We start from the raw sequence: 12,111 nt of genomic DNA on the forward strand, positions 1-12,111 counted from the left end.
CATGTTAGGAGCTATTTGTGATTCTAAAGCACCACACATACTTCTTTAATTCCACTTAAAATTGTTAACTGCTGACCCAGTTCTGAAATGAGCCAAAGGGAGTTTGTAAGTGAATGGGCAAAGTTGTTATGAAGTAAAAATAATACTAAATAATAAACTTTATTTGTTAATGTCGTTTTAACAAGTAAATTGTTAAGTGGAATTCCTACTAAACATTTTTCTTGTTAAAATATTCCACTATGATTTTTTGAGATTTCCTTTATTTTACATTGTGCATTTCTTTTAATAACTTGGATTTTTTAGACCACAGTTCTACCTTCTACTATAATGTTGCAAGAAAATACTAGATGGGTTGCAGGGTAATTTCTCCTTCCTGTAGTGCCAAAAGGCCCATGTAGCTGTCTGCAGCACTGCCCGCTCCCCTGATTCCCCGGGGGGGGGGGGAGCTAGGAAAAGAGGTGGAGGAATTAGTAGACTCTGAAATACATACAATAAATCGGCTAACCCAAAGAGAAGTATTAGCCTCCATTTGGGGGGGAGGGAAATTGACTCTAGACCAACTAGTTTGGAGGAACAAAAGGGTATTAAAGCCCCAATAAACACAGTGGGACTTACTTCTAAGCAAACATACATAGAATTAGACTGTAAAATGCCTAAAAATACTCCGCCCTCTACAATTTGTTTCATTTTGTGCCCTTGCTGTACCTTGAAGTCTCTATTTTTTGTAGCTGCCTATAGTTGCCAATTACTGTTAGTGTGTGTTAATGTGGTGTTTGTTTTTAATATATAGGCTGCAGATGGGTTCCTCTTTGTGGTTGGATGTGACAGAGGAAAAATCCTGTTTGTCTCGGAATCTGTTTGCAAGATACTGAATTATGACCCTGTAGGTGACATTGTTTTGTAGATTTTTAATCCTCCTATAAAGTGTACAATGTGTGTAAAGTTTTTGAGTAGTTGGTATAGAAATCACTTTCCCTTGATTAGAAAATAGCTTTTGTAGAGCTGGATTATAGTTTAAGAAAACTAGGGGAAACTTCCCTTCCCTAGGAAGCCTTTTCATATATGGGATAGAAATGCAGGTTGTCTAGAACACTGAAAGGCCCATGTCCAAAGTTATTAAATTGCTCAGAAGCAATATGTAAGAGAGCATTTGTGATTAATTTTTACAGTTCAGCAATATCATTTTCCAACGGCGCCCTCTTCTTTAAGCATAAGGATTTCTGCCTTTGGTATGGAGTGTGTGTGTGTGTGTGTGTGCACACCACTCTGTTGCTTATACCAATAGCCACTCTGTTCAGAACCAGCATGCTGTCTGGAGATATCTGTGATGCAATGGAATAATCACACAATCAGGCGCAGAACATGGAGCAGATGCCCTCCCTAAGTGCCACTGCTGCTTTCTGCATTTTTGGGATATGGATTTGCAAGGGGACAGGAGTCTGGCCTCCTGTTGTCTGGAAGTTGGAAATCTTAGTGAAGATTTCTCCCCAGCAAAATAGCTTTACAATCTTCTAACACTGAAGTTCCCGAGAGCTTTCACCTTAGCTCAGCTTAATGCGTTGCCACCAGCTGTACTGGAAGAGAGATACCCCCAAACTCCTTATGCAGATCAGATTTGTTGCTGTCAGGTGGAAGAAGTTGAAACTGTGGACCATATGATATTATACTGCCAGTTTTATAGTCATGCATTTTCTTTTTACAACCCCAATTTTAAAGAAATTTCCAGGCAGGTCAGATACATTTTATACCTCTCTTCTTTCAGACTCAACACAGACATTACTCCTAATGTTGCAAATTTTTGCTCCATAGCCTGCTCAGTTAGGAGTCAGATGGTTAAATCTGTAATTTGATTCCCTTGGGAGGTGTTAGTCTCTGAGTATTGATTTAGTGCAATGGTTCTCAAAGTGGGCGGTATCGCCCCCTAGTGGGCGTTGGAGCAATCCAAGGGGGCGTTGGAAGCTCCATGTAAAATTAGGGGGCGCCAGGAACCAATCGGTGGGCGGCAGAGGATTCAGCCGGCTCCCCTGCTGCGCCTGCGCAATGAGCCAAGGGAGGGGCTCATTGCACAGGCGCAGCAGGGGAGCCGGCTGAATCCTCTGACGCCCACTGAGACTCCACTGAGACGCTGGAGGTCTTCAGGCAGCTGCCGCCCTGGGCTTCAGTCCTCCAGCTATCCCACCCACCACCGGCCAAAACTTTTCAGGGGAAGGTGGTCACTAGTTTTACATGCAGTTGAGGGAGCCCGCCAACTTTTTAAATGCTCCTGCCCCTCGGAGCTCCAACGCTTCTTGTTTCAGTTATTACCAAGTCTGAGGCAAAGAAAAAATGCAGGCAGTACAGTGTTGATTATTTGAAAAATGGTTTCATTCCATCTCCTTCAAATAATGCATTACCAATGTGTATAATATGCCAAAAAGTTTTCTCAAATGAAGCTATGAAGCCTTCTAGACTCCAAGAACATCTGACAAAAATCCATCCAGATAAAAAGAATAAAGATTTGCATTATTTTCAAGGACTCAAAGAAAAGTTTGTAAAACAGCCCAAATTGGAAACTATCTTTTCAACAGCTTCCAAACAAGGTAACGATGGGTTGCGTGCTTCTTACAGTATAGCTTTACTTATTGCAAAATCAGGGAAACCGCATACTATTGGGGAAGAACTTATTATACCAACCATAAAGGAGGTATTACAGACTGTGCTACACAAGTCACCAACTGACATTGTCAAAAAAATTCCTTTTGAGTAATGACACAGTCCAAAGAAGAATTGATGAGATGGCTGAAAACATTGAAAACTCTCTATGTAATTATTTAAAAACATCTCAGTTTTCAATGCAACTTGATGAGTCAACTTTGCCAGGGAATAAAGCCTTACTTCTCGCTTATGTGCGTTTCATAAGGGATCAACAAATCTGCCAAGAGTTATTGTTTGCCCAAACTTTAGAAACTGATACTAAAGGAGCATCATTATTTTGTGTAATGAAAGATTTTTTTGAAGAGAAAGAAATTCCCCTGAATAACATATTATCTGTTGCTACTGATGGTGCTCCAGCGATGGTTGGATGCTACAATGGTTTTATGGCACATTTAAAGGAAGAGGTACCAAATATATTGGCCGTACACTGTGTTATTCACCGGCAACATCTAGTAGCGAAAAACCTGAGTGAACGCTTACATAGCTCACTTCATCTTGTCATCAGAGCAGTGAACAAAATCAGAGGTAATTCTTTGCAGGACAGGTTATTTGGACAACTCTGTATGGAGAACAATGAAGATTACAATCGTCTGCTTCTTTATACAGAAGTTCGTTGGCTATCAAAGGGAGCCAGTTTGAGCCGTTTTTCCAACCTTTTGGAAGACAAAGATGCTACTTTAAGAGCAGATTTGATAAAATCAAAACCAGATATAGCTTATCTGACAGATTTGTTTAACAAATTAAGTGAAATGAACCTTCTGCTCCAAGGTGATAACCTGAATCTAATAAAAACTAAAAATGTAATTTCTGCATTTGTGGGAAAGCTTCAAATACATAAAATAAACTTGGGACGGGGAGAATTTATCCACTTTCCAAATTTGTCAACAACAGAAAAAAATGACGAAGATTTACTTGAATATTGCCAACATTTGGAAACTCTGGAATTGGACTTCAAACAACTATTTCAGGATATTTTAAAAATGGATGTACCTGATTGGCTTTTGGACCCATTTTCCTGTGAAATTTCAGAAGCATCTCCAAACTTAGAAGAAGAGTTGATTGAGTTAAGAACAAATGAAGAGCTGAAATTTAAATTTAAATCTGGATACCAACAGTTTTGGCTGCAGAAGCAGATACCTGAACTTTATCCTGGTTTATGGACTATTGGTCAAAAACTTCTTATTGCATTCCCTTCGTCTTATTTAGTGGAACGTGAGTTCAGTGCAGTAACAACGCTAATAACAAAAAAAAAAGAAATAGGCTGCAGATAGCTAATTGTGGAGATTTGAGAATGCTGTTAACAAACATGGAGCCGAATATTGACAAATTGTTAGAATCTCATCAGGCTCATCCTTCTCATTAAAACTTATTCTGTTACTAGTTTAGTTCGTATTCCTGTCCTCTATGTCCTCACCATTACTCGGGGCTGGCCCAACCCCCAGCAGTGCCTTAGGCAAGGGGCGGGGTATTCTAGGGGTGGGGCTTGGGCAGCTCACCCCCCACCCTGGGGGCGGGGCTTGGCAGGGGGGCATTAAGCATTCAATTTTTTCTAAAAGGGGGCGGCGAACCAACAAAGTTTGAGAAACACTGATTTAGTGTATCTGTAATATTGCAAATGAATGTGATGTAAACTGTAAGCTGTTCACATCACATCCATTTACAAACTCCTCATTTCCCCCGATATTTCTATTTTGTTTTCTGGTCTTGGATTGTAATAAATTTAATCTGAATCTTCTTTCTGTGTTGTTCCTGTGACTTGCAAAGTGAGGGCTTGCACTTCCCACTCATGCAAATATCTGTGATGCATTGTAAGTGAAATCTACAAATCCCCTTTTTAATTCTTGCAGGGCAAGTCATGAGTTGTGAGTTGTTTTACGTTCACAGAGCTTGGTTTTCTGTTTACCATAACATCTTATGAAGATATTCATTAACTTAAAATTGAATACACATAAGGTCCAATATCATAAGACTTACTATGGCAGCAAAGAACTAGTTGCTTCTGCTGACAACATCAGAATGTAAGCCTTAATGGTGGCTTTGAAAGTTTTCTTTCAGGTAGACATGCCACAGTACAATATTCAGGATAAGTATTTCTTTATGTATAACTGAACATTCTGATCTGGTTACTGGTGCCAGTTCTACATCTTCTACATGTGTGCCTCCTTCCTGTTGTTGGCTATGACAAGAGGATTTCTTCAAGTACATGTGACTCTGTACTTTAAAAAAACCCTGAAAACAGGCAAGTCTTACCTGTACATGCAGGTCACTCTCACAGAATTGCGCTAACTAGCAGAATTAGCACTAGCTAGTTGCTTGCTTATAACTGCCTTTTCAGTTTACATGTTGTTACTTCAGAAACTGTCAATTCTGCGTGCCATAATGTGAAAATATTTGACGTGTAATTATTATTTTATTATTTTCAGTTACACCTTGAGAGAGGCAACTGCGTTTGATGATTAAAATGCAAAAAATTAAGACCTTGGTGAACTTTCCTTCCAAATCATCTTTATTATGGTGTCTGACCAGAAAAATAACCACGCAAACAAGGCCTTTGCAATTGTGTGTTTGGTATATGGGCTGTATGATGCATAGCTAATAATATTATGTTTCACTAGGCCAGTTTGATTGGGCAGAGTCTTTTTGACTATCTTCATCCAAAGGATGTTGCCAAAGTGAAGGAGCAACTTTCATCTTCAGATGCTTCACCAAGAGAGAAGCTAATAGATACCAAAAGTAAGCATGCACCTAAGAATGCTTGTACTTTGTTATATTTCATTATTTAATTGTTTTTAAATATATATGTATTGATTTGCTTGCAGACATGTTTCTACAGACCTGATTTGTTTGAATGAAATAAGAACAATTGTTTGTGCTTACGGGAGTACATTGATAAGTGAGAGCTGCTTAAAAGTGTAGACATATTTTAGAGACAATAACAGAGTAATGTTTAAGCTGTTGGATATATGCCAAGATCTTGCATGTCATCTTTACCAGGGGTACTAGTTTATTTTTCTTGTGTTTAATAGATCTTGTCAATAGAAAAGACCTGGTGTAGTCAACCATGGGATAAAATGCTTCAGTTCCAAGAATCTCTCTACTCAGAAAATGTTAAGTTCCAGTTCTAATGTAACCATATATTATTTCTATCAGACATTATATATTTCACAGCTACTTTTGTATGAATATTGACAGAATTTTTCCCCCTCTGCCCCAGCCAAATTAGAGCTGACGTAATATGGAGTTAAACTAAATTTGATCTTGTATAATGTATTCTATCTACTAGGGTTGCAAAACATCTATGTATAATTCACTCTTGAGTTGGGCAGTCATATTTCTTCATTTTTAGATCTGAATCCATCAAAAGTTTCTAAATAGTTAATTACAATATCAGAATTCAAATAAACTGAAAACATGCTGAGAGTATGTTTAAAATATTTTAATGATTCTATAAAATGTTCATAATCCACTTGACAAACTTTCCCCCCCTGTTCTGCCCTTATTAAATTTTTAAAAGCTGGTTTGCAAGTTCATACGGATTTTCAAGCAGGATCATCTCGTCTGCATTCTGGTGCTCGGCGTTCATTTTTCTGTCGAATAAAGTATACAAGAAACACAGTGAAAGAAGAGGAGTCCTTACTGAATTCAAAAAAGAGAGGTATTTTTCAATGAGTGAGAGCAACTTATTTCAACCAATGGATATTTACAAACTAAGGTTGACCAATTTAATGTTGCACTATAGAGTGACTATTCAAATTGTGACGTGTGTGTTGCTTAAGGGCTTTAAATGTGCTTTTTACAGGGGTAAGAAGAAACTTGTCACAATACTAATTAAGTTACAAGTCATGACCTTTGATATCGGGGCCTGTGAATATAGGCTGATAAACTGCACAGCATCCTACAGGCATTGGCACCACGGGAGCTGCTGCACAATGCACACAATTGTACAAGAGCACTCTTTCACAAACACTAGAACTGTGCAATCGCAGTTGTGTGTTGGTACAGTTATTGGAAATAATGGCTGTACAATCATGCAACCATGTTTGTGCAATTCTAGCACTTGTGCAAGAGCTCTTTTTCACAACTGGATGCACACTGTTATGAGCATGCAGCAGCTGCTGTGATGCTTACAATGCCTGCAGGATGCTGTGCAGTATGTTACCATGGAAGTTTGCAGGAGAGCTCTGCCTTCACTTGGCATGCATGAACCATTATTTTTTCTTTGGTGCCTGTAGGGAATTTGCATTCACAGTTATCAGTCTTGTAATTTGTGCTCTCTTAATTAGGATGGAACATTGCTTTTCCTCATGCCTGGTTTCCTGACAACTCATTTCTTATTTAGTTCATTTTCTGTAATTGTCACCTCTTCAAAAACACTTAAGCTGAACCTCAATCTACCCCCACCCCCCATTTATCCTCATGCTGAATCGTTGTTGTTGTTTTGGCAGGGGGAGGGAGTCTTTTTCTGAATATTATTATTTTTGTACTGGTGTAAGCTGAAGAATTGGAATTTCATCATTCAAAATACCTAAAGCAATATATAAAAAGAAATGTGCTTTGTATTTGTAAATATGCTGTGTAATTTGTATTGTGTAGTGAGAGGAGAGCTGGTCTTGTGGTAGCAAGCATGACTTGTCCCCATAGCTAAGCAGGGTCTGCCCTGGTTGCATCTGAATGGGAGACTTTTTTCCCTTCCAAATTCAATTTTTATTAATTTTAACAACCGTAATATTATCATTCATTACAAATACACACAAAAAGGTGGACTTCCCGCTCACATTTCTTCGTGAATCATCAACTATAAAATTTACCCTTGCTATAATAAGAATTCAAAACATAAATTCAAACCCTTACAAACATAATTAATCTAACCAACCTGCGATTTTTACTAAATTTCAAACCCTGCTGTCAAGTCCATAGTAGGGAAAAAATTCTTTAGATACAACAAAAATGGTTTCCAATCTTCTTTAAAACATTCCAAGTTTTGATCTCTTAATAGTGCTGTAAGTTTTGCCATCTCCGCATATTCCAAAATTTTTATCAGCCAGTCTTCTTTTGAAGGCAGTTCACTGGTCTTCCATTTCTGTGCATATATAATTCTAGCCGCCATCGAGGCATACATAAAAAAATGTTAAATTAGTTGTAGAAATTGCACCTTGTGTTATTCCCAGCAGGAAGGATTCTGGCTTCTTAGGAAATGTCATTTTAAATATTTTCTTTAATTCATTATATATCATATCCCAATAGGCTTTAGCCTTCCCACAGGTCCACCACATATGAAAGAATGTGCCTTCAAAATGTCCACACTTCCAGCATTTATTTGAAACATTTTTATACATTAATGCCATTTTTTTTGGTGTCAGATACCATCTATACATCATTTTATAATAGTTTTCTTTTATAGCATAACATGCAGTAAATTTTAAATCATTTCCCCATAACTTTTCCCAGGCTGCTATTTCTATATTATGCCCCACATCTTGAGCCCACTTTATCATAGTCGTTTTAACCACTTCCTCTCTTGTCTCCTCCAAAAGCAACAATTTATACATTTTATAAACTAAATTTTCATCGTTTTGACATAATTCCTTCTCAAAACTTGAAGTCTGGTCCTCAAATCCGACTTTAAGGTCTTTCGTATATATCTCATTTAACTGATGGTATTGAAACCAATCTCTAACCAAATCTTGTATTTCATTTAAGCTTTTTAACTTACAATCCTTTTCCTGAAAATGTAACAAATCCCTGTAGGTACCCCAACACATTTGCATATTTACTTCTTTACGTGATAAGGCTTCAATCGGAGATACCCATAACGGAGTTTTAGGTTCAAACCAATTTTTGTATTTTAACCACACCCTATTAAACTCCTTCTCACATAGTGGTTCAAAAAATCTTTATGTATTTTACTTTTTTCATACCACAAATACGCATGCCATCCAAACATTCTGTCAAATCCTTCCAAATCAAGAATTCTAGGGTTTCTGAGCGTTATCCATTCTTTTAACCATGTCAAACAAACAGCATCAAAATATAACCTTAAATCTGGCAAGGTAAGACCACCTCTTTCCTTTGCATCTGTTAGATTCTTAAAATTAATTCTTGGTCTTTTCCCCTGCCAAACAAACTTAGTTATGTCCTTCTGCCATTGCTTAAAACAAGTTAGAGTGTTAATTATGGGAATAGTCTGAAAGAGAAACGACATTTTAGCAAGACATTCATTTTCACCATTGAAATTCTTCGCATTAAAGACAAATTCATTTTAGACCATCTTTGTAGATCAATTTTCACTGAGTTCCATATTTTAACATAATTATTTATAAACAACAAGGAGTTGTTATTTGATAACCAGACCCCCAAATATTTAACTTTCTTCTCCACTTTCAACTCACTTATTTAAGAGAATCTGTCTTTAGCTTTCTGATCCATATTTATAGTTAAAATCTGAATGGGAGACTTGATGTGTAAGCACTGCAAGATATTCCCCTCAGGGGATGAAGCTGCTCTGGGAAGAGCAGAAGGTTCCAAGTTCCTTCCCTGGCATCTCCAAGATAGGGCTGAGAGAGATTCCTGCCTGCAACCTTGGAGAAGCCACTGCCAGTCTGTGAAGACAGTACTGAGCTAGATAAACCAATGGTCTGATTCAGTATATGGCAGTTTCTTATGTTCCTATGTTGTTCCTATGTTCACTGAAAATCAATGCAACACTGAGCCTTAATGTACGTGTTACATTCCTGGTCAAAGATAAAGTTAATTTCTCAAATGCATTAAGTATTTGAATTTAACGCTTGTACTGGAAGTACAGTTAACTAACTAACTAATAAGTACCACACACCAGTAGTGCTATAACCTTATATAAGCATCCCGAAGCAATTCCTATGTATTAGTGAATGGCCTCCTGGTAGTAACCCAAGTCCATATCCTGACTAATACATTGCAGTCTCCTAATGGACCATGAAGGGCAACAATTTTATAAGTGCATGTAATTATTTTCATTGTGAAATATTCAGTCATGCTGTCCAATTGTTAATCTGAAGTTATACAGTCCATGCAGATTGTGTGTTTTATGCCCTTGTTCAGCAATATCTAAACTGGTAAGTTTTAAATTTAACAGCTACGTTTGGAAAGTTCCTTCTGTGGTTCTCTAGCTCAATATTAATCATACCATGATAGAAACCAATTTAAATATTGCATTGTTTGCAATATATTTCTAACATAGCATGTTATAAACCAATTTAAAATAGTACAAGAAAGCAGTCTCTCTTACTAAACTGTATATTTTTCTTTTTATGTGAGAACACATTTTAATTATCAGCACTTGTGACTCACTTTCCCAAATGTTTTATAAGATTATAATTGCGCTTCTGTAGGTAAGCCAATAGTGTAAAAATGCTCTGTGTAAACCCCGCCCCCCCCAACTTTAACTTTGCAGTATTATGTATAGATATATAGAAACTATGCCTTTAGCACAGCACAGAACATTTATGTTTTGGAGAAGAAAATGAAAAACTGTTTTGTGTTTTGACTAAATTAGATAATAAACAGTACTGTACTGTTCATTGCACTGGGTATCTGAAAAGCTGGCCTCCTAATGAGGTGGGAGTTGAAGAGAATGATATGGAAAAAGACATCAGTAACTTCAACTGTCTTGTTGCAATTGGACGATTGCACCCATACATTGTTCCACAAAAGAGCAATGATATAAAGATCAAGCCAACAGAATTTGTAACGCGCTTTGCTATGGATGGAAAATTTGTTTTTGTAGACCAACGGTAAGCATTTTTGTGTCTTTAATTTATGGCAATAATCTAGAATAGAACACACACACCCTTCTCGGAGAATCCTCATTACCTTATCAGCATTCTGTAAATATTTTGCAGTCCTCTAGTGTGAAACAAATATTTAGGGCTACCTAAGCTAGTTGCTTACGAAGAGGTGCTTTATTTTATTAGAACAGTTGTTTCAAACCTCTGAATCAAATCAGTGTCCCATTTCAAATTGTTACCTTCACTAAAGTTGCCAGCTTGTGAAGTTATTGGTATAAACAAACATTAAGCACTTAGTTCTGAGGTATATTGTTTCAGAACTAGTATCTAAAATGAGGTGGTTTTTTAAAATAATAAAACTTAAGAATTACAGGGTAATATTTTTGTCTACCATTTTTGGCTATGTTTTTGAAAGATCATTTTGGTACTGTTTCATTTCAATCATCACCATCTGTTGCTTTGTATGTATTTTTTATTTTGTAAGCTGCCAGAATAAAGTGTTATAGATGTTTGTAAAGTCAACATAGTGTTCATGTTTCCTTACAGTGCAACAGCAATTTTGGGTTATCTACCACAAGAACTCCTAGGAACTTCTTGTTATGAGTATTTCCATCAAGATGATCATAATCATCTAACTGATAAACACAAAGCAGGTACAACAAAAAAGCAATTCTCTGGTTATTTATATATAATGTGGGGTACTGTTGCAAAATGAACATCTTAAGTTTGAAACAAGGACCTTGAGTGTGTGTTTGGAAAAATGCGGACTATAAATGGAATAAATCTGTGTGATCTGATTTCATGTTTGTACACATTAACAACTTGACAGCACAGTCCTGGATTAAATTCCCTTTTCTGGGAATTTGGTCTGGAGTCCATGGACTACAGTGTTGAATTAAGTAAACCTGTGGCAAAATGGTAGTGTTGTGGTTGTATAACTAATTCTTGCAGCACAAATATAATTACAACATGGCATTTTCCAGACTGGGGGACTTTACTGCAGGAGACAGTATTGCAGGTTAGAATGAGAGTATATAAAGTGTGTATAAGCATAAATCAGAGTTAGAATTAGCCATACACATTGCTGCCCTTTGATGGGTCATTACATTTTTAATTCAGTTCGCTCACACAGCAGGCTTGCTCTCATCCATCCCGTCCATTTCTGGCCAATAGAGTTGTAGAGGACATGGGGGCCCTGCTTCCTACTTCATCTGTGCCCTGGAATGAAGAGAGTGCATCCCTGCGGATCCCCTTCCAAATGTAATTTTCTGTCTTGTTAGAGAGAGTGTGTGTGTGTATATACAGGGGAAACTCGGAAAATTAGAATATCGTGAAAAAGTCCATTAATTTCAGTAATGCAAATTAAAAGGTGAAACTGATATATGAGACAGACGCATTACATGCAAAGCGAGATAAGTCAAGCCTTAATTTGTTATAATTGTGATGATCATGGCGTACAGCTCATGAAAACCCCAAATCCACAATCTCAGAAAATTAGAATATTACATGGAACCAAGAAGACAAGGATTGAAGAATAGAAGAATATCGGACCTCTGAAAAGTATAAGCATGCATATGTATTCAGTACTTGGTTTGGGCCCCTTTTGCAGCAATTACTGCCTCAATGCGGCGTGGCATGGATGCTATCAGCCTGT

General features: G+C 37.3%; 1 protein-coding gene across 10 annotated transcripts in view; it reads left to right on the forward strand.

Annotated features, from left to right (window-relative positions):
* BMAL2 (basic helix-loop-helix ARNT like 2) overlaps positions 1–12,111 on the forward strand; it is a 64,522-nt gene that overhangs the window by 33,677 nt on the left and 18,734 nt on the right. For all 10 annotated transcript variants that reach the window (XR_008309293.1, XR_008309291.1, XR_008309292.1 and 7 more), the window contains 5 exons: positions 791–883; positions 5,310–5,427; positions 6,209–6,349; positions 10,226–10,463; positions 11,004–11,110. Coding sequence is in view for 7 of the 10 variants with exons in the window: in XM_053258683.1 (XP_053114658.1) it covers positions 791–883; positions 5,310–5,427; positions 6,209–6,349; positions 10,226–10,463; positions 11,004–11,110 (697 nt within the window). In the remaining 3 variants the exon portion in view is untranslated. The remainder of the gene's footprint in view (positions 1–790; positions 884–5,309; positions 5,428–6,208; positions 6,350–10,225; positions 10,464–11,003; positions 11,111–12,111) is intronic.

This window comes from Hemicordylus capensis, chromosome 5 (genome assembly GCF_027244095.1).
Source record: "Hemicordylus capensis ecotype Gifberg chromosome 5, rHemCap1.1.pri, whole genome shotgun sequence".
Lineage (NCBI taxonomy): Eukaryota > Metazoa > Chordata > Lepidosauria > Squamata > Cordylidae > Hemicordylus > Hemicordylus capensis.